The 23,887-nt window shown below is 31.5% G+C and overlaps 1 protein-coding gene across 8 annotated transcripts in view; it reads right to left on the bottom strand.

Annotated features, from left to right (window-relative positions):
* Window positions 1-375: 375 nt before the first annotated feature.
* Window positions 376-23,887, bottom strand: part of Mical (Molecule interacting with CasL) — a 24,601-nt gene continuing 1,089 nt past the window's right edge. For 4 of the 8 annotated variants that reach the window (XM_089080732.1, XM_089080731.1, XM_089080730.1 and 1 more), the window contains 26 exons: window positions 21,868-22,198; window positions 21,472-21,796; window positions 20,913-21,271; window positions 20,567-20,824; window positions 20,116-20,318; window positions 19,719-19,852; window positions 19,318-19,559; window positions 18,928-19,050; window positions 18,564-18,761; window positions 17,253-17,492; window positions 16,352-16,493; window positions 16,146-16,267; window positions 15,873-16,097; window positions 14,637-14,796; window positions 14,382-14,545; window positions 14,008-14,210; window positions 13,578-13,759; window positions 13,207-13,331; window positions 7,440-8,043; window positions 4,310-7,194; window positions 4,033-4,177; window positions 3,564-3,711; window positions 3,155-3,264; window positions 2,712-2,885; window positions 2,391-2,505; window positions 376-1,506 (listed from right to left, as the gene is read on the bottom strand). In XM_089080732.1, the coding sequence (XP_088936858.1) occupies window positions 1,410-1,506; window positions 2,391-2,505; window positions 2,712-2,885; window positions 3,155-3,264; window positions 3,564-3,711; window positions 4,033-4,177; window positions 4,310-7,194; window positions 7,440-8,043; window positions 13,207-13,331; window positions 13,578-13,759; window positions 14,008-14,210; window positions 14,382-14,545; window positions 14,637-14,796; window positions 15,873-16,097; window positions 16,146-16,267; window positions 16,352-16,493; window positions 17,253-17,492; window positions 18,564-18,761; window positions 18,928-19,050; window positions 19,318-19,559; window positions 19,719-19,852; window positions 20,116-20,318; window positions 20,567-20,824; window positions 20,913-21,271; window positions 21,472-21,796; window positions 21,868-22,149 (7,965 nt within the window). In that variant the 5' untranslated portion in view covers window positions 22,150-22,198 and the 3' untranslated portion in view covers window positions 376-1,409. Of the gene's footprint in view, window positions 1,507-2,390; window positions 2,506-2,711; window positions 2,886-3,154; window positions 3,265-3,563; window positions 3,712-4,032; window positions 4,178-4,309; window positions 7,195-7,439; window positions 8,044-13,206; window positions 13,332-13,577; window positions 13,760-14,007; window positions 14,211-14,381; window positions 14,546-14,636; window positions 14,797-15,872; window positions 16,098-16,145; window positions 16,268-16,351; window positions 16,494-17,252; window positions 17,493-18,563; window positions 18,762-18,927; window positions 19,051-19,317; window positions 19,560-19,718; window positions 19,853-20,115; window positions 20,319-20,566; window positions 20,825-20,912; window positions 21,272-21,471; window positions 21,797-21,867; window positions 22,199-23,887 lie in introns of those variants that run through there. The other 4 variants (XM_089080734.1, XM_089080735.1, XM_089080736.1 and 1 more) reach the window with 4 other exon arrangements.

Consider the following 23,887-nt stretch of genomic DNA (forward strand, 5'->3'; position numbering starts at 1 on the left):
CATTTACACCATTTACACCACTGCACCCGAGGCACCCATGGCACTCGCGATGAGGGTAGATGAGACATGGTACTCCCCTGCTTCAACTAATCGGAGCAAACTGTTGGTAAAACGCGCGAAAATTTCGATTTGTAAGAGTAAAGCGTTCGATTCAAGGGATCCGTTTTATATCGCATATACGCGTATATTATATGCGATATATCCGAGCGATTTTTTTTTTTTTCATCAGTCTTGTTGTTGTTAACCAATCTTGCACGAATCACTTCTTTATAATTATGCAACGATATAATTTTAAAATTATATCGGAATCAATAATTATCACTGCTCCAAGTCCAGATTTCTTTTTTTATTCTTGACATATGTATCGCTAAATAATGAAGCAGTTGTAGGCACCTTTTATTTCAATATTTAGTATTTTCAGTCTCAAACAAATGTAACACAAAAATAATAATAGCAAATTATATACAAATTTGATTGTGTACATATATACTTTCTGATAAAATATATATATATAAATGCTTCTCTCTCTCCCTCTCTCTCTACTTTTCGGCCTCCTTACTTTTGTAAATTATATAATAGTATACTTTTTCGCTTTTTCGCTTTACGGATAAATACAAAAAATTAATTAAAAAGCATCCTTTGGTTAATGGGATTGCATTATTCTCGAATTATATACATTTATAGACAATAAAGGCTCATAAGCGATCTTTAAGTAAGAGGAGATTCGGAATAAATAGTCATCGATAAGCAACCGTCGTGATCTTGTGCGGAGCAAGTCGCGGTTCAAACAAAGGTTTCCTGAATTCGAAAACTCCGCGTCTTCTACACATTTTAGTATTTAAAATACTTTATATAACACATAATATGCACGAATCTTGAGCCAGATTCACAAAAACAATATTTGCTCTACTTTAAAAAAAATTAACAAACTTAGCAATTTACTTCGAGTAAATTTTTTGCAAAAAAATTTACAATGTAATCTTGTTACTCATTTATAGCCAATGTCGCATCCTAATATTTTACAATAGTCTTATTTTATATTACAATTCGTTACATTTTGTAACGCATTTCATTTACACAATTAAATTATATATCGATAAAGCTGATTTCGCGCGCGTTATTTTTATGTCAAAAATAAAGGTTTTTAATTATATATTTATAAAAAAGATATGTTTATTAAATATTGAATATATTGAAAATGGGCAGAAATATTCTAGGCATGTACGAGTCTTCTACCTTCTTCAAATTTTTTTGCCACCTAAACTATTTACAATCATATATATATATATATATATATATATATATATATATATATATATATATGTATATGCATATATGTATAACTTTCTTCTAGTCACCATGCGATAAAAAATTGTGGCGAAGAATATATGTACAGAAGCGTATTTCCTTTAGACTGAATATTTAGGACCACATTTCTTAATTGGTGTTAATCTCAGGCCTTTAGCCAGCATTTGAGCTTCGAGGTCGCGATCTTCGTTTTGATATCTAAAAGAAAAGTAAATGCATTCTATTAATTACTAATTAGAAATATTATGTTATTTGTTGAAACAATATATAATATGTCCGCATAACCTGTTTACTCAAAATCTTTATTATTTTTCAAAATTTCGATCTAACTTCAGTTAAAAGATGTTTGGATGCGAATAATGACTTTAAACATATAACGTATTTCATTAGTATTTCATCTTCTAATATGTTTTAGTATGTTCATTCCTAATCATTACACGAAACTTTCCGCATCTTTTTTACTTAGAAAATTATAACTGTCTCAAAAATCTAAATTACAAAGATAATGGATAATAGCAATTATAAGCAAGTTATAGCGATTATATGCAAACTCTATCTTTGCTAGTAGCATCCATAAAAATATATATTTCGTTAAAAACGAAAATGATAAATTTTACTTCTGGCATTAGAAATAAGACATTTCTCGTAAGAATCAAGGTACTGTACCTACCAAATTGTCATGTCACTTGTCATACACACTCACACACATATCGTGAAAACATTTATTTAAAATAATAACTTATTCAGGTTTATGCAAATATAAATTTAGTTATTTGCTTTACAGTTTAATATGATGTTGATATGATGTTGAGAAAAGCATGCGCAAATTATCCAACAATATTATAAAATGTTTATAAAGTGTTTAAGAATTTTAGAGATTGAAAGATACTAATGATTCCTGATTACAATTAATAAGTATTTCTACTATATGGACAGAAAAAATATAAACAGTTAAAATAAGTAACAATGTGAAAATATAAGATAAATACTCCAACTTGTGTGAGAAAATATTAAAGCTATGGCTATAACATGCATTTGTATATGTGGAAGTAATAGATGTCAAACACGATGATGTACACCACCTTTGTCGTTCTTCTTCTAACAGAGCGATTAGGGAATCCCTTTTTGCTACTATTTCCAACATTTCCGTTAAGATTTCTCCTTCCTTTTTAACATCGTCACTAGTTTTTTTATCGTCTGTAGAATTATATAATAATTTATAAAAAAAAGTTTCTAAAAATTGTCTGCTGCTAATGATACATTAATATAATCATATCGATAAAATTTATGTTGTTCTCATAGATTCATATATTTTTTTCTTAATAAAATGCTTAATATTCGATAAAATTTAAATATTATAAAAAAATTATATTTAAACAAACTAAAAAATTAAAAATATTTACCATCATCGGCCAAACGTTCACGTAATTCTTGTTGCAATCGTTCATGACGATCTTCTAATTGAACTTCTTGCGCACGAACGAGAAGTTCTTTTTCATATCTACGCAATTCCGTGCGTTCTTTCATGAGATCAAACCATTCTCTAAGTAAATCGGCTTCTTCACGATTGGAGGAATCTAAATCAAGTTATTTGATACCTCAGATTATACTTTTATGTACATATTTATTTTAATAATTAACATATATCATTTTGTATTTGGTTCTTTGTAACATGATATAAAAATTATTGAAGATTGAATATTTATACAAATGAATTAAAATAAAGAGATTGGAAATTATCAAGTAATCAAACATACTTTTATTATTTAAGCAACAAAGATTAATTTTAAATATGAAATAATTAAAAAATTAAAAAAAAAATCAACATATATATGAAGAATATTACCTCCTTCACCACACAGAGCTTTTTCCACATTTACACCCCGGCTTTCTAATTCTTTTTGTTTTACTTCAGTTTCCTCTAATTTTCTTTGTATTTCTTGAGCCATCCGCAATCTTTAAAATATGTATCCAACTTAACAATGTTTTTAAAAATATATATATATATATATACACACGTATATATAAAATCTTAGGAATAGAGTTTTAATTTTATATATATATATATATATATATATATATACGTACACGTACACGTCACGTATACGCACGCACGCACGCCAGGCGCGCGCATCCCCCTCCCTCCTACATATTATATATATATATATATATATATATATATATATATATATATAATATTTTGAGATAACCAAGTAAAACTGAGCTTATTAATATTTATAAACATTTGCTCTTACCTCTTTAATTGTGCCTGTCTAGCTACTTTTTTAGCAGTCTTCAATTTACGCGAAATGCTATTGCACGATTCTTCAGTTGCCGTAATTTTTTGCATACATGATGCCGATAAAGCAGTTGTTTTGGTATCATCATCTGACAAACTATCATCTGAAACATGAAAATTATTAAAGAATAAAATTATTTTGTATTATCGACGGGACAATTTAGAAAAATATTGTTCAGTCCAAATATATTATTTTTCGATTAGTAATAGATTGTTAGGTTTTAAAGTAACGTATAAGACACAGTAAAGAATTGAAGAAGAGTTATAAAATAAAAGAATTTTTATTTTATAACGAGTTCAATGAAAACAAATAATTCATATATTTGTTAAAAATATAAAGTGTATATACTCTATAATTTGAATAATATATTCATAATATGCTCATAAAATTGACATAAGAGATATTTTATTTTTAAAATCTATACCTGATACTTGGGTGGTATGTACCGAGTAGTTAAGTGGTGGTGGTGGCACAGGCGGTGGATTTTCACTGGGCAAACTCCCTGCGAGCATATCTTCGCATAGACTTTTCGGTCTTGTGTCACATTTCGGCGAGACAGTTTTGTCAATCTGTTTAACATCAAAACAATATGCTATATAATTTTCTTTCAAAATACTTCATACATTATTAATAATAACAGTAACAACAACAACAACAACAACAACAACAACAACAACAGTAACAACAACAACACAACTTACTTTTCCTTTGGATTTTGAAGTCAGTCGAAACATTGATAGTTTATCCTTTTGATTTGGCGATGGATTAGTTTCCTTCTTAAAGAAGAAATCTGAGACCGCTTGTATAATACTCTTTCTTCTCTCGGAGTCCTTCGACTTTTTTTTGTCCCTTTTCATTACCACGCTATTATTATCCGAAAGTGATAAACCTGCGGTATTCAATAGTTCGTCCATTGATTTCGCGCTAGCTGGTGGCAGTTTCTGAAAACTGATTTTTCTCGCGATGTTTTTCACATTGTCGGTGCTTTTACTGGTTTGTAATTTCAGTTCTGAATTATCCATTGCGTTAAAATTATACGATTTAACTCTTTCAGTTTTCGGCATATCGTTCTTTACCGTATCGTCCATCGAGAGTTGTCTCCTAGTTACCTTCATTCTTAATTCCTTGATTCTGTCTTCGGGACTTAGGCCCAAATCCTCATCGCTCTTCATTCTAGCTCGTTCGCGGGCATCTTGCCTGGCCTTTTCGGCAGTCCTCCTTGCTTCTTCGTTCTTAAATCTTGGTGGCGCGAGTGGTGTCTTAAAGATATCTTCTAGACTAACGGTAATCGATTTTTCGTCTGCCTTCTTTGGAATTCTTTCTTTGGCTTCTACTTGATCGGATTGCTCACGAGGGCACAAAGATACTAAACGATCTAATGACTTGTCTGCTTCGTTGAAGGTTGTACGAACTGGACTATTCACTGGTGATGTTATAGAGATAGGTACAAATTTGTTACCAACGGAGGAAATATTTGATAGTGTCGGTTTTATTGGTGATAGTGTTGTCGTAAAAGATGAAGCTCTGGCAGCTCTTCGAGCCTTTTTCTCGGCTGACTTCTGTTTGTGAGCCTCAAGTTTATCCATTAGGAGATCCTGAATAACATTCTTCTGCTTCGACCGTTCTCTCGTAATCTCCTCAAGTTTTCTTGATGTTGCCGGCGAATTGATACCGTTACTACTTACAGTCATTGTTTCTTGACATTTAATTTCCTCAACAATCATTTCTGCTGTACGTATCTGCACTGAACTTTTCGAGTTCTTCCGCCTCGATTTTCTGACATCAATGGAATCCTTGACATTACTAAATTCTGCAATTCTAGATTGTAATCTCTTTACATATTCCAAATAATCCGGATTGCTAGAGTCTGCTTTAGTTAACTCCTCGTGCTTCTCCATCATTTCTACAGGAATTATAGACACTTGAGGGTTGATCGGACTGGCGAGCACTGTAACAACTTCGCTTGTAGTCGTATCCTCCGCTGGCTCCACAAGTAATAAACTATCTTCTTCCATCGATTGAAGCAATTCTTTGTTAAAAGCTTCTGCTAACTGTTCTCGCTTTGTATTCTCCTTAAATTCTCTTTCGTCTTGTTCCTCTGCTCGAATCTCCGATCTCATCGATAATTTACTCGTAATGGGCTCGTTTAGTTTGTCCATTACGTCTTCCATGGTAACTGGATCTATCTCGATCACATTGGCATCTTTGAAACCTTCTTCTTCTTCTTCTTCTTCTTCTTCTTTTTCTTCTTCACTGTATGAATCGTTTTCTAAGTCGAGTTTCGCTATCGGCGCGTCAATGATCGGTAGATTACATGTTTTAGTGAAATCCCCCTCCGAAATTGGGATATCGGAAGGATTGGTCTTTACGTTTACAAACTCGATGTAACCCCGATTTTTTAACATTACCGTATTAGAAGCATCTTGAAGGCTATCATCCAATAATGATTCATTGTCTGTATCCATATAATTAATGTCCTCACCGTTTACCAATAGTTTCGATGTATTATTGTTTGGATATTCCTCATCAATCATTCGGTCGATTTTGCAATATTCAAGTTCTGTATCCTCTTCTTTAGCAATTTTAGCGGGTGTTGAAGATAGTTTTGCATTATTCCTTCGTATAGTGATGAAACTAGGATCAATATCGAATTCTACATCGCGAAGGTCATCAGAGACTAAAGCCTCTCCATCGCGAGCCCATTCAGAAAACTCTGTTTCAGTGAACGCCGCAGTGGTAATGTCATTTTCCTCGGAGTCATCTTGTTTGTTAGACATTGCTGAAACTTCGGAGGTAGGACTGCTGCAATTGCTTTTCTTGTTATCGTCCCGCAAATCTAATTGTTTCATATTATTATTCACCGCTTCAACAATATGTGTGTTATCAACTGATGGATTAAATGATCGATGATCTCGCAAGAAAGAGACTTCAATCGAGTCTGGCTCGAAAGTTTGACCATCATCTGGATCATAATGCTTGTATCGATCAGCTCTTTCATCTAGTAAGAGATCACCATCGGTGCTGTGAATCTGTAATCTTGGCGGCGAAAGATTTACAGCGACAAGTTGATCGTTATCAATTGCTTCGTTAGAATCGGAAGATAACGAATCGCTGTCTATCTCAGAATCGCCCGAACTGGCATCCTTGTCTTCGTTCTTCCTACACCAGTCCATCTGCGGCACGACAATGGACGTTTCATGAAGGGGACTACGCGGTCTAAATCCATTATTTTCTTCCATATTACTCGAGAGATTCTTCTCTGTATTCTGTGAGCTTTTTATATCCTCTATAACGTCCTTTGTCAAGTTATTAGTTTGCTGTAAAAATGCTTGTTCGTCGATCGATTCCTTGCCTTTTATCGAAGACTCACCGCAGATGTTAGGTGTCGTTTTTGATTTTAAAATACTAGATTCTTTCACTAAATCAGGTAACTGTTGCATCTTGAATGCTTCTATCAGGGTTGTTGGCTTGTACGCGATGTCGTTTGATGAATTTCGACAACGATCTATTGATAACTGTCGCGAAAATAAAATTGTAGGCGACAATGGAGAAAGCGGCGCATTGTTGGCACGCAGTTTACTAGTACCTTAATAAAATACAGACAAGCATATGTATAAGATGTTTTACGAAGATAATATATCATTTCAAAAATTTATATCTTTCAAATCTTTCTGATCAATAATTAATATATCATAAATATTATTTTATATCCTTGAAAAGTTTGAGGATTAAAGATATAAAATAATATATATAGTATTATGAAATATAATATTGAAAATATTGAAAATTATAATTAATATTGAAAATATTTAAAATTATAAATGAAAATACCTTGAAGAAATGCTTGCATGGTAGGACTAGGCTCCGGTGCTGGATTCAACAACTTTTGATGTTGAGAAATTGAATCAGTAAAGCTTCTCAATTTCGTGTCCACGTTAGACGTTGAACCTGATTTTATGACAGAACCACCCAAAACTGATCCGCCCAATAAGTAGCGTTTTTTCAATTCTAAGGAAAGTCTCGAGGCGATTCCACCGGTGGAGTGAGTGCGATTCAAAAGATAATCTCCTTTTCGTGGATTCAACAATGGCGTGCAGTTATTAGTATCGATAGAAGCTGGCACATTGCAATTTATCTCTTTGTTCAATTGCACTTTAGTACGATCTTCCAAAATTTGCTCGCTCTTATCTTGTTGTCTCTTATCCTGCGTCAGATTGCCATTGATTGAAGAAATCATCTTGCTTTTCACTTGTACTTTTTTCGGTTCGACATAAACGCCTCTCGTCTTTCGCACATAAGAATCGTTGATGGCAATCTCGGGAATCTCGTGCTGTGTCGGAGTCGGTTCATCATGATCGAATTCAGAGTCGGTCGATATCTCGGTTGCTGAGTTTTCCACGCTCTCCTCCGTCGATGCGTCTTCCGACGACACAACCTGCGAAATATATACAAAGTCATCATACTAAATTAATAAACATTGTAATGTATAGATAGAAATAGTGAGTTTAGTAAATTAGTATAAATTAGGTAAAAAGAAAAAGGCACGAAGAGAGGCAAATATTCTGATTATGACGTATTCTGATTGGATATATGTTTCATTTCTATATATGCTGTTCTAAACCAATATTTTATCATGATTACTATATCAAATCATAGAGTATACTTATACAACTCATTAGCTTTTCTATTTATAAACTTGTCTATGTCTAAACTTTTATTTCTTAGATTAAATTCTATTTTACGATATATGATATATTTCAACCATCTAGTGATAAAAATGATAAATTTTGAAAAATGTAAACTTAACTATGTGAATTAAACTTGAATTTATGTTGTCAAGTTTATTATTTTGTGTTATAAAATTTCCAAAAATTTATTAATAATCAAGATGATTATGAAACAAGAGTTTGTGTAATGATAAAACTATATAGAATGACAATTTTAATAAGCGATAAACTAGCACCAATGTTACTATATTTCTAAAAGAGCATATTTTGACATGTTTGGTATGTTTTTCTATTTCATTCTTATACTAGAGCAATAATGTGTGTGTGTGTCTGTGCTGCGTGTCTGTGTGTGTGTGTGTGTGTGTGTGTGTGTGTGTGTGTGTGTGTGTGTGTGTGTGCGCGCGCGCGCGCGCGCGCGCGCGCGCATAATTAAAATCTTCTAAGAAAAAAATTCATACTTGTCAAAAAATACATTACTTATTTCTAACTGCACTTTGATGTGCATTTATTCTATTTTCATATAACTGCATGCGTAACACATATAGAATGTGTATGAGTTTTATAATTAAAATGAAAACGTAGTGAGACATTTAATAAAATGCTGGCTGGTGATAATTTCTGAATAAATTAGTTAATATTGGTGAGTAAACCGCTACTTTTAACATGATACTAAATCAAGCACAAACGATTAATGATTTGAGACACTGTTAATAATAAATTAGTTCAATAACACTCCATTCATATACAACAAGATGATTACCTTTTCCTTATTCCTCCTTAGTCGATCGATTAAAAACTAACCTCATTAAGAATTAAAAAGTCAATCACCATCAGCCAAGATTTTTACTTATACTTTTTTTCTGTTTATTAACAACATCTCACATAGTTTTCCCTAATTTAAAATTATACAGCTATAATAATTTGATAAGGGTATATAAAGAAATTTCTAGGATTATACACTATGAAAACACACAAAATAGTTATAAATTTGAGTTCATAAATATGAAAAATAAATGTGATTCACGAATTTACAAGTTTTTAGAGATTGTAAAAATCGCAAATCTGACAGAGCTAATATGATGCCATTATATGTGATATATAGATTAATTTCATATATAAATAATCGCCAAATTTGATAAATTTGTAGTTAATATGCTGGATCTATTATAACATCAAAAATAGATTTGTTGACCAGTCTGAAATTACATTTTTTTAATTTTTATAATTCCTAATATTCAGTATTTCGATAAAAATTAGATTTCAAATTGAAATCCTCAGTTGATTTATATTAAAGAGCTTGATGTTTGTTTTTCTGAAACTTAAGAGAGAAGAGAATCTATCCATCTATCCATTTTTAGTCACTTTCAATTATCTATAATCCAAAATTATCTATATATTTATATAACTATATTATAAAAACTTTTATATAGTTATATTATATAAAACTTTTATGTTTAATATCAAAAAACATAGAGAGTTATGTTATCAAATTAAATAACAATAGTAAAACGAATATAATTAAAGCTTAATATAAGTAAAGCATTTTTTATATAAAATGTTATATCACAAAATGTAATTGTAGTATAGATATTATTGTATTGATATCACGAAATTATGCATTTGTCCTTCTTCGATTGACTATTGCTAGAGATAAATTTTATGGATTCCTCAGATTTATTTAGCACATGAGAAGTTGTGCGATGATGAATCGATGCATTTCTGCTTCGACTTTGTGATTTTGATATCCCAGCAACATTTTCTGTAAGATTTTTATCATCCTTTGTAATCTTGTTGCTTAAATTCGAAAAATTTGTTACATCCTGATTTGGTAATTTTGCAATATTTCGTCTTAATGGTCTTTGAATAATCTTAATATCATGATTCTGACCGTTTGACATATCGTGACAGTAAATTTTTGAAACATCGTTGATATCTGATCTTTTAACTTTTGAGAAGTTTTCAACATCTTGACATTGAATGTTAGGAACATCATTGCTATCCTGATTACATAATTTTGAAATAGTTCCAACAATTTGACCTTGTAATTTTGACACATTTTCGGCATCTTGATTCCGATATCGATGATCAAAGCTCTTTGTTGACTTTTTTCTTACTGGAATTTTAGGCGGAGAGAGCTCTGAGTTTGATGTTGTTACATCAAAATTTGTTTTTTCAGAAGAATTAATATCACAAGACACATTTTTTCGTTCTGGTTTTTTAGGAACTTGTTCAATGTAATTTTGTATTAAATTACTATTTGTAATTATATCTCCGATATTCATAGACACACCTATTTTTTCAACAATTGTAGTTTTTATTCCAGACAAATCTTCACACATCATGTTTTTTAATTCAGACAATGATTTAGAATTATTACCAATACTTTTACAAAAAATCAGTGATTTATTCTCATTTAAATTAGTATCACTTTTATATAATCTATTACATTTGATAACATTACCTGTATTATTATTTAATTGTAAAGAAGTAGTAGTTATCTGTGTATTAGGATGTATATAATTGTCAAACATATTTTTATTTGATTTATTATCTTTATCATTATCTTTGTCATTACTTGGAATATTAGTTTGTTTTTCATCATTATTGTTATACAAAACACCTACAGTCAAATCTACCAATTTCACTTTCTTTTCTTCATTCGCTGCATTATTTAAAATATTGCTTTGTACATCCATTTTAATTACACTGTTTCTTTTAATTATATCATCATCTGTCACGTTGCTGGCAAAATTTATCATTTTTTTTTCTTTCTGTTTTTTATCTGTGTTACTTATAGTACTTGTCAGAATATTCCCTGGTGAATCAACATTCTTTTGTTCCTTTCTATCGTTTGTAATATCGAGGTGCATGTCACTTTCCACATCTGTACTCATCGATACGTCGGAAATTATAACAGTATGCAACTTTAAATCATTAATATTTAGATATGTATCCGTATCTGTGTATACATATGACGTGTCTCTATTGTTGTTCTCTGACTTGAGAATATTACAGTTCGATAATGGATTATCATTATTATTAACTTTATTTAATTGAAGTTTTGATTCAACCAAATCGTTACATATTAAATTTAAATTATGCTGTTTCTCACATGCTATTTCTTCTTCGTTATTGTATATATCAAGTCCTGACAAATACAATTGTGTATCAGAGCTCATCTCATCAGTTTCTGAATGTGCAATTCTACTCTGTTCTTCGATTTGATTAAATTGTCGATCGATCACGTCAATATCTTTCTCACTTACATCGCTTATTCCTTCAATATCAATTTTCAACTTTTCTTCTTCATTTTGATTAAAGATTCCAATTATGTTAGAAGCTTTAAATTTATTACTATTTGAAGAATCTGTTGTATCAAAGTACTTCAGCATTTTTTCTGTATTTACTTTGCTAGACAACTTAGGCTTAATATCTAACTTTACTACTTCCATATTAGATGTGTTTTCAGCTACTTCACTTTGTATCAATCGATTCGAAACCATTTTCTTATTTTCTGTAAAATATTTACTCATTTTCAACCGGGCGGATTCAGTCGATAATGGCCGGAGACCATTTCCTATAGCTTTATTTTTTGCCTTTCGTTGCTTCAAATCACGCTTTAATTTATCAAATGCGTTGTCGCAATTGTCAAATCTCGGAATATCATGTAATTCCGGGGGAACTAGCAATCCCGAAGTTTTCAGAGATAATGCTTCAAGAGGTTTCTCCTGCGTCGGAGATGGTGACGTTACTATTACTACTGGACATATTGATTTTTGTAATACGCTCGCGGTGACCATCGGAATCGTTGAATGTATGTCGACTTTTTTATCAGTAATATCTTTTATACAAGTATTAGCATTACTCACATCAATAAATTCAAAATTTTTATTTTTGTTAATAAAATCATTTCCACTATCGCCATCATTTTGGTTAATAACGCTATTTTCACATATTTCTATTTTTTTAGATAAGTTAGATATCGGATAATCTAAATCATCTAAGTGATCGTTAATAGCTGAATTGCCACTAAACAACATTTCTACCGATTGATAAATCTCTGATGACGAAGAAGATAAAGAACTTCTTTTGCTTTCATTTAAGGAAGAAGTAATCACAATCGGCAAATCGTCGGTATTAAGGATAGTTTCGCTATCGGAAACCCTGGAATCCTTGCTTGTTCTAATGCAAGGTGTATCTGCAAGTGTAATTTCCGTAACTTCTTTCGAACTGACTTTTAAACAATCATCTTGCACAAAATCTCCTTTCAAATTATTTGTGAATAAATCTAACGAATCTTTAATTAGATCAGTGCTCAAGATGCTAACATTGAAATCAACACAATTTGTATTAAGATCTTTCGCGTCAAGAATATTACTTTGTGAACATTTTTCATTGTCAATCCTATCATCTAACCCGTCTAAATTTAATCGAATACTTTCGTCAACAAAACTTTCGTATTCAGAATTGTAGTCCTTTTTATCCAAGTGGTCATTAGAAGCGATATTTGTCAAAAGATTTAAAGATTTGTTTTGACTTGGAATATTAACGTCAGTGTTGTTTGGCATTGAAAGAAGCGTTAAATTGGTCGCACAAATTACACTTTCAGAAATTTGCGGGATAGCATTGAGAGATGCACCATCTTTATGAACGGAAGTCGTATTGTCCTGACCGTGTGTACTAATAGCTAATTCATTAGAAGACAATACCGTCTCATTGGAAATTTTTAACAGTCCTTCGAGAGCATTTTTGTCGACTGATAATTCATTATCATTCATGTTGGACATTGAGGACAATGTTACTTTAGATTCGAGAGAAACGAGTGATTCTTGAACTATAGCGAGATTTACAGATTCTTGAGAATGCTTCACCTCTGTTTCCGAACCGGTATCGGTATCAGAATTACGTGGTGGCACCTTTAACCACACTTCCTGCTTCCGGAGTTCTCGCGCACGTACATCATCCTCATCTTCGGTCGCAGTACCGCTTTCATCGTCTAACAAAGGATAAAAAATACATGATGTTACAACTTACAAAAGTACAATATAAATTTAAGAATTTGTTATTTTATCGGATATCTTCTATTTTTACTTCTTTCTCTAATTTCTTTAATCTAAAATCGATACATAAAATATTTATAAAACATGTCATACAAAACACAATAACAAAAAAAGAAATCAATAATTTTATTTAATTTTAATTAGCGAAAATTTGCGCATATGATTTTTTATACGCATGATACCTTCACTAGTATATTCATCGCTAGAATCTTCATATTCATTGCTGCCGGTATCAGATTGCCCGATTGTAGCATGCGGATGCGAATAGCGCAGCGTCCAATTCTTAGCCAATTCGAGAGTTCCTTCGGTTGTTAATGGTTGATCTATAGCTTCCTCATATATTTCATTATCCTCATCAGAATCACTATAAAATAAACAATGATTTGAATAATCATCATAGCTAAAAATTTAAAGATTATACGTATACAATGAGTGCTTTGTATCTTACAAACAAATCATTAGAATATATTTTCCAATAAAGATTTTAAGTTTTATTAAAACTTCTGTTCTTATCAATTATAATTAGACTAAAATTAGTATTAAAATATTGCAAAACTATAAACTATAAGGGATTTGCAAAGAATAAATAAATATTATAAATTTTATATAAACCTCATATCAGAAATATCGTCACTGGATCCCATTTCCGCGGTAGAGGCACCAAAATTTCTATCTGTCCATTCGTCTTCATCCATTTGACTGTGAGCTTCTTCTGGATCTGATATCTCCGCTAGATTTTCAAATTCAATTCTCTCCGGAGTTTGACCGCGATCGAGCAAATCGAACCCAACAATGCCTTCTAATGATGTTTTGACCTAAAAATTTTCCATTCACATATATTTTCAGATAAAAATTTACTGTTTTTTAATGCTTCTATTCGAAATTTTATAAAAAATGTTCTTTTATAAAAAAATGTTCGTGAATTTTTAGTATAGCGTTTCTTTTAACAGTTTTTTATTCTACACTATTGTACAAGATTTTTATACCTTTTCTGGTGTTTTTAATGCAATCGCGGTATTAGGTACATTTTCTTTATTCACCAAATTGATCCTCTTTTTCTCTGCTCTAGTTTTCATTGTTCCTGACAGTCCAAAATGTTGCGTACAATAAAAGCGCCCTCCATTTTTCTCTCGATCAAATGTATGATTTCCTATAAGACAAAACAATCGATATTATAAAATCATAAAACATTAGAATTATAAAAAATTACAATACATTGTAAGAAAAAAATTAAATATTACCTATTCTTAATGAAATAGAGCAATATTCACATCGGAAACAACCACGATGAAAAAATTTGCCTTCCGCACTGAGTCTTTCCATGAGATAAACTCTTTTATTGCAAAAATGACACATCTCTGAACCTCCTTGTACAGGTAGTACGATAGTAGGTTTAGTGTTCTACGCAAAAATAATTTATATGATCTGATATAGTAATTATTAACATTATATTTTTTAATACAAAGAATTAGAAAAACCAACATAGATTATGTACCGAATGCTTTTGTGTGTGTGTGTGTGTGTATGTGTGTGTGTGTGTGTGTGTGTGTGTGTGGCACACCATGCGCGCGCGCACACACATCCAGCCGGTACAAAATGTTTTAAAACTTTATATTATATTTGTTATAGTCATATGTTTATAATCATGTTTCAGTCATATTTTATTAATATCAGGAATTAATTATAATTTATATAAATTCGTAATTTTCGTGTTATATTTATAATTAGTTAGATTAGTTTGTAATATTTAACACATACATGCATTAAACAACATTAAACAAGTTTGATTAAAAAGACAATATTATCCTACCTGTTACAACTGATGTATTTCTAAATCTAGATTATTAAAAAAAAGCCTTATTTATGTCACAAATTATAAAATTGAGAATATCTTACATTTTGTTAATAAGAAATTTTAAAAAAAGTCATCTAATGATTTTTTTCAATTATTTTTATCTAATGATTTTTTTTCAATTACCTTCTTCAAAACATATACTTTCAGGACATTTTAATAAGTAGTGGAATTAATTACAATTGCGATACACATAAAATATCCTATGAAATTGTTAATAAAGAGAAATTACAAGAATCCTTTCAAGAACCATGTAAAAATCTATTACTACTACTAATACTCTATATTATCTCTTAAAGACGATTCTGTAATAAAGTGATAATCTTTACCTTATCTCTTGAAGAGAGATTCTATAAGTGTCGGTCCACAATAAGTATTTAATCTTTAAGCCGGAAAAAATTGACCAATCATAGTCGATTATTCTTTTCATATTCGATTATAATTGGTCAATTTCTTAAAGCTTAAATCACTTATTGTGGACCGACACTAATTCTTTTATATAAAACGATAGACATAAGACACAATAGAGAAAGAGATACTGATATACCATACATGTACCAGAGATGCTAAAATTCTAATATCTCGTTGACCATTTTGCTACAAAAATCCTAAAGCTTGTATTTACCGATTTCTGTAGCTTGGGCTCCGCATCCTGATTTTTATTCGAAAATTGTTCAGCCATGGCTGAAACTTTATTGTACCCGAGCGCGCTACCTTCCCGGATCTTCTTGCCTATATTCTTCAGGGTATTGTCTATATCAGCGTACTTACTGTAGGTGTCCTTTTGATCGTTGCTCCGCTTCTCCATCTTGATCTGTCGAGCTAAAAACTGAATGAAACATATACACATCTGAAAAAGTGCGAAAACGTCAGCGCTATCGAGCGTTTCTTTGCCAACCTGCTCGCGACTCCATTTCGGCACTTTCTCTACACGTTCATGGCGAATACTGCGGCCCATTTTGTTCTCTTCAATTTTCTTCTCGATCTCTTTCACATTCCAATCAGTTTTCTCTATTTTACCTACATACAAACATATTTTATTATTCAATTCGTAATACATAACAGAGAACATTTTATTGGGATTTAATGTAAATATACACAAACCTATGGCGCGTAAAAGATCTCTAGGTTTCTTCTCGGAGGATGTTGTTCCTTTCAATTTATCTTCAAAATCTTTTATCCTTCCCGAAAATTCCTCGTCTACGCTACCTCTGTGGTAACCAATGTGTATTTTTGGTTGTCTATCCTAGGAATATTAATTATAATATAAATTAATAGAAGATTCTTATAGTGTTAATTATAAAAAAATTAGTACAACAAGTAGTAAGTTGTAAACAACGCAAGAGAGATTGCTAATATGTTACAAACTATTTTTAATATATACTTTTGGAAAATAAATGTAACAATAAGGTAAATAAAATAATAAGGTAATATTTAGAAATTAAGTAGTTGACATTTTAAATGTAAGTCTCCAAGCTCAAATGCAGTTAAACAATTTTAAATTAGTTTAATTTCTATTAAATTAGGATATAAACAGAACTAATATTATTTTTGTTCTTTATATTTAATTATTTTTCTTCAAACGTCAATTTTGTAAGTGTAACAATAATGGCAGTGCAAATGCAGATAAGGTTTAAATACAATTCCACATAGGAAAATAAGGCAAAAATTCATAATTCTATTAGTTTAAAAGTCTTATTAGACATGTTAATCGATGACATGTATTAGTCAATAACATACGCAATTTTCACACGTTTAATGCAACAAGTGTGTCAACACTTTTATATTTCTTCACACTGATTATAATGAATTATAATACTAAAACATAAATTATATGTGAATCTTGATTAAAATAAGGTAAAATTCACGTTAATGTTTTCTAGTTGAGTTTAAAAACAATACACTGTTATTCCAAAACATAAAAAAATACAGGCTTTTTATCAACCATCAATAGATAGAGAAAACGACATAGTCAAACATTTGCACACATCAGTTTCCAGCTTACTGGATAGAGTATTTTCTGCTCTAAGTCTTTTACTCTGTCCTTGAAATCTGGTGCAGTTTGACGGTACAAAAAAATCGAATAATCTTCAAAAGGTTCATCTTTCTCGCGTTTTGCATTGGCTTGCAGCATCTGCATACTTTTGTAGAACTGTTGGGTTGCCATTTTGCGCAAATATTGCCGCTTCTTCATGCGCTCAGTTCGATGCTTTTCGATCTCATCGAGTTTTTTCTGCCGTTCATCCTTTATTGCGAGTTTACGATTGTCATTAGTCGCGCAATCAATTATAAATTATAAATGCTGATCTATTTCTCGTGACGATCCAAGCAAATGTATCTTTGGAGCAAAGCAAACTCTATATATATATATATATATATATATATATATATATATATATATATATAATTGTGTGTGTGTGTGTGTGTGTGTGTGTGTGTGTGTGTGTGTGTGTGTGTACACGCGCGTTAAATCAAATTATGCGAAAAAGCATGAAGCAGCGACTGGATGACACAATGATGAATAAGTCTCTTTAGAATCGTAAATCTTAAAAATTCTCATTTCGAGATCGATGGTTTCTTGAACCATTTAAAGAAAGTATTTTGCATTATGAATTCGAAATAAAAGTGGAGAAATTTATAAGACATTATAAAATTACACATATGAGATAAAGAAAGAAAAAAATCAATTGACTTGTAAAGTTTCTATTTATTAAACTACTGCTAACATAATTTTAAACTATGCATGATCAATTATATTATTGCTTATATTAGCCGTAGTTTGCGCATATGAAGACACATTATATTTGCTTCTGGCACAATCTTCTAAGAATTTAAGAATTTTCATTCGAAGTTTCGTAATATTAGCGATTATATTAACAACATAAAATTGTATAAAAAAAATATGATAACATAACCGATAGTCAGGATTTATTTCTTTTTACGATGGATTACATGCGTTCAGTACGTATCTGGTTCCTCCCGGAATACGATCAAAGTAAGTCCAATAAATACGATTAATAATGATACAAATATCCCGCGACACATAACAGCCTCGATCTTCTGCCATCGTGACTACATAAAATATATAAACACTTAAATCTTTTTAAAAGTCAACTGCATACGCAACTATAATGTTAAGTCAAATTTACTACAAAAAATTCGATTTTCTGTTTAGCAGCGAAATGGAATTCTATTTAGAAGCAAATTTTCTTTGAATTTTTTAAAAATGTAAATATTCTTCGCATCGCATTTATCTATCCTAGACAAATATTAATCATTATGAATCATAAATAGGCAGAAAATGTATTCCGCTTACCATCGTTGCGCCCACTTTCTCGGTACTCCGCCTCTTTCGAGAACGACGACTAGCCGTATTGTCCTTTTTATCCACACAAGAGTGCACATTTTCATTAATATGCCGTGAGCGTGTGTGCCGTGTTTTTGTAGTCTTCTCCTCAGGTGTCAATTGTTTCATTTGCTTTGAATGTGCGGTACATTCCTCTATTTCTGGTTCCTATTGTGTTTAACAGTGCTTAAATTCATAATTATTCTGACATACATGGAAAATATTCATTATATATAATTGTTTGCAATTTTTTTAGAAAAATAATTATAATCAGCCCACGCATGTAGATATTCGAAGTATGAGATTAAATATATTCTTATTTTTAGTTACTTACTAATTTTTTATGCTTAATATAAGGAATTTCGCCTCTAAAAACTTCATATATCTGTGTTAAGTAAGAAAACATGGCGAGTGTATCGGGAACATCACATTGGACCATTTCTTCTCCCGTCATTATCTGTAAGATTTGATTAATATAAACTGACTTACTAATTTCATTAGACAAACTAATTTCTCCATCTTTTCGTAATTCTTCCATCTTTTCTATATTTTCTGCTTAAGGATTATACCATATATGTATATAATAAATTATTTAATTGAATTAAAAAGATATTCATAATATTGAACTATTAAGTGATTTTAAATATAAGTACATACATTAAAAATAAAAAGAGCATCCTGATATTATGATAAATCGCATGAATAACAATAACCGACTGCTTACCGATGGTATGTTCAACTCCTTTTCTAATATGTCAAAGGCAAGTTGATTGTTTTTCACTGCGTCCTTTGCGTTTAAGCTATAAAAATCTATTAAATCTGGACGGTATCTATGAACGATTGCACAAATAGCTAAGCCATCTTTAAAAGAGGCACCCATATCTTCGATGTGAATTTTGTCGTATAATGCAACTTGTTTTTGTAGCCACCGAAGCAACGTATCTGGATGAACATCGGGTCTTAAATCTACATATTAAATATAATTTTACAAAAGTAATTATATTAAAAGTAAAATAATAATTTAAAGTTGAAAAATCGAAAATAGTAGAATCAAAATGTCAAAAGTTGAAAATTCTAATAATCCACAACGGGATTTTAAGATTTAATTTAATTTGATAAACTCACCGCGACGTCTTCGTTTCTTTGGCATATCAATCTCGGACTGTATCGTAGGTTGTTTAATGCTCTCAGGATCATCTGTGTCAAGAAGACTGCGCACTTGTATCGGAGTTACAGAACGTACATTAAGATTTGGATACCTTAAAAAAAAAAGATAAATGTAAAAAATAATTATTTTTTTTTAATTATTTAACAAAACAAAGTAAACAACTCGACAAGAATCTTCTTTATAAATCAAGTAAATAAATAAACAGCTATTCTTGAATGGCAATCAGTTACACAGTTGATTGTTGATTATTCATGGGCAAGAGGTGATTTATCTCCTTATCTTATTGACATTTAATACTTTGCTAATATTTAATATAAATTATTTAACATAACTTATACGTAATTAATATCTTACCTAGTATGAGGATCCAGAGTGTATGCGGCGTAATCTCTATTCAAATTCTCCGGAGTCGTTTGTCCCAATAGTCTATATATTGATTCACGCTCTGCAATTACTTCTAACGGTGATAACGAAGCGCCCCAACCTTTGATTGCCCAGCCTGCGTCCAAAGAGCTCAAAAATCCTCTTGCGCAACCAGAACCGGTAGGCCAAAATGGCTGAAAATTATTTCTGTTCTAGTTTCTCGTTAAAAGCTAAATAAAACAAGACATTTAAATCTAATAGTAAAAATTAAAGAAACAATAAACATTAAAAGCATTGATAAATAAAATGACCTGTTCACTCCTTTTATTAGACATCTCTTTATATCCTTGAAATTTTGAAAGTTTTTCTATTTTAACAATCTAATAAATTTTGAATTCCATATAACTTGAAATAATGATGAAAAGTTAAGTATAACATTTACCTCCAAGAGGCTGTCGCCTACAAGAATCATGAGTAATCTATGACCATGGCGCTCTAATACACGACTTGCATTTTCCGCCGCGTACATCGAGGTAAAATCAAACATGGCTACATCCGGTTGGCCATAATGATTCACCGCAAATTCCATATCCATCATTTGATATTCCGTTGAGAATTCCGCTGCTTCTCGAGCATACAACATTAACGCTTCACGATCCACGTTTTCTTTCGCGAGTAATTTTGCAGTGTCAGCATGATCCTAAAAATTAAAATAAAATTAACGAAATTTGTCATTCTAAAAAAACAGATATATTCTATGGTCATAAAATGCCACATCAGAATTTTACCTGCAAGATGACTCCCTTGTCGATTAAACTATGTTTTTTGGCAGTCATAACGAAATAATGCGTATCATCTTTGTAATACACAATATTTTCCAAGTCGATACCCGTTTCTTGGTATAGTTCTTTGAAAAACTTTTGATTAAAGATAAACGCGACACCGCTTATCTCCTCTACGCGAGCTTCTGCCTCGGTTCGTTTATTTATAAAATTCGCCGTGATTGCAATAGCGAGTTTTCCTCGAAATTCCTTTCGTTTAAAACCTTCCAAGGTATTTCTCTTGCCATCAGCTCCAATCAGCACATCAAATTCATATTGAGAGACAGGATGATCATTTGGTGAAGTCTTTGCTCTCCAACCAATCTCTGATGAAAATATCAAATAAAAAGCATTGAATAAGAGAGAAAGAAAAAGAGAAAGAGAGAGAGGGGGGGGGGAGGGAGGGAGGAAAGGAGGGAGATCAAGCTATATAAAAAAGTAATTAAATTCATTCAAGGCGGACAATTATAAAATCTAAAAATAAAAAATCTAACCTTAAGATACCTTATTGTCAATAATTACTTACTATCGCCCTCCTGGTTATCCAATGGTTGAATCAGAGAGTCGAAGCTTACACTCTCGTGGAACTCTACGCCGAGAATCAAAGCAACCTTCAACAGGATACACTGCAGCTGCCGAATGCTGATGTGATCTATGGAACCCGCGCAAAATTTTCCGAAAAATTTTTTTGCTCCCAAACCACGTAGATCCTGAATGACGAAAGGCCATAGATGTAAAACATTGTTCCTGGACATTCGATCCCTTTTTTCCACCACAACAACTTTCGCCCCCAATAATTGCGCTTCTATGGCAGTGCGCAAACCACACGGACCACCGCCGATAATCAAGACCTAACGAATGTGTTATTTTTACAATTTTCTTCGTTAATAGAGAACAAAATAAACATAATAAATAAACTTACTCTTGTGTTCGGGCATATTTTGCCACGATTATAACACTTGTGATTCGCTCGTTGATCAAACTTCTTCCACAAGGCTTGCGCTTTCCACGAGCGTAGCTTTGTTTTCAGCTTTGGATAAAATTGATTAATAACATTCGGGCGGATTTTCAGCAATTCGCACAATTGTCTGTAGTAGCCAAGAATAGATTTCAACGTAGTAGCGTTGCAAAACTGATCGAATATGTCGTTAGCCAATGCCACTTCCGGTGAGTTAGCGGCCTGCTTCTTGCCGATCTGATCCATCTCAATCCTTTGTCTTTATCTTTACAGTAGCTCATCAGTTTGTCATTATCTGCGATAAAATAAAAAACATTTTCAGCAGATTATTACACGCGAAATATCTTTCACTTTATTGAAAACACATCACATGTAATAATCTGCTTCTTTTATCCACGTTAACATTACGTACGTAATGAAAGATTGCTTTGATTTATCCGAAAAAGAGTGGGATAAATAAGAACGGAATAAATAAAAAAAAAAAGCACATAAAAAAAACCCTACTGAAACACCGAAATAAACGATGTAAATAAACACTATATTTACATCGTACTCTTAGCGGAAAGCATGACAGCACAAGCGAATCATTCGTCTCATTATTAATGAGATGCCATTCAGATGCGATGACTCTCGCTTATTCGCGGCACTTGCTTTGCTAACAACCGTAATACTCTGCATCGAAGGTGCCGATAGTCTGCGATCTTCTTCCTCGGTTCGTTGAACTTACGGTCTGATAACTTTGTAGCCCATCGCGCACATTTGCTTAACGTTTCGCCGAGGAAAAAAACGGAAATGTAAAAACTTTCTCATGAATTTCCGGAGGAAGCAAGTTCATTAATAACTCCTGTTCAATTCTGGACTACTTCATTTCATTTTATTCCGGTCCTCGCGGTGCGATAGTGCGGACCAAGAAAAAAGCGACGGCATAAAAATGCACTCGAAAAAAACTACATTTCCAAATTTGTTTTTTCCTGCTAAATATATTATTAAAAATTACTTTTAAAGGCAAAGATATCATTAGTAATATAACACTCTCTTCCTGTAGAGAAAGTGAACAATTAGGAACAAATAAGAAGAGAAATGTAGAGATTCTTTATTATATGAAAGCATTTCATATTGTCATGTTAATTTATTTTCATTTCCTAAGACAAGAGAATAATGACTAACAACATGACATGATTAATTAACTATTGACAATAAAAATGCTTCATCATATACTATTTTTGTAATACATGAAAGTGTTTTTATTGTCAAAGCACTATTGTATTCTTTTATATAGAGTTATCTATATCTTAATTAAGATATCTACAAAATCAAATTGTGCATAAATCGAGATAAGATAACGAATAAATAAGTATTTTGCGTGATGAATCACATTTTACTTTCATATATTAAATATAATTAAAAGCATATGTTTGATGTCAAAACAAGTCACACGATTCCATTTAAAAAGATGGGAGTGATTCACCACTGGCAAGCGACTTCATCTAAAACAAAGTTAGACTGATCAATCGATAATATATCCTTCTCTAAATAGAATACTTTTCGAGTACATTCAAAAGAATACACTCTTTTGAACACGACAGTATTGCTTTCAAAAGTAATTCTATGAAAAGATTAAAGTAGAACGCGTAACACATTAAGTATATACACATATATGTCTAAAAGTCTAAAGAATATTCGCATCACTTTTTAATAACAAATTTTTTGAAAGATCAATTCTTTGGAAGATTTGGAATTGTCTTTTTTTTTCTCTCGTCGAGATAAATCACATCTATTGAACGTCCCAATTCTCAATTCTACAGATATATCTTTGTAACATGCCAAAACCTAAATTAAAATTGTATTAAAATAAATCAACCAAAAATAAGTGAAAACTCGAGTTGTATATTTGGATAACTAAAATTTGAAAAACTTTTTGTTCTAATCGTTTATAATTCAAAGATTGTTGCCTAGTGAATATCTTTGAAAACAATCAATTCCA

The sequence above is a fragment of the Pogonomyrmex barbatus genome, unplaced genomic scaffold (assembly GCF_055798465.1).
Source record: "Pogonomyrmex barbatus isolate J1 unplaced genomic scaffold, ASM5579846v1 scaffold4, whole genome shotgun sequence".
Classification (NCBI taxonomy): domain Eukaryota; kingdom Metazoa; phylum Arthropoda; class Insecta; order Hymenoptera; family Formicidae; genus Pogonomyrmex; species Pogonomyrmex barbatus.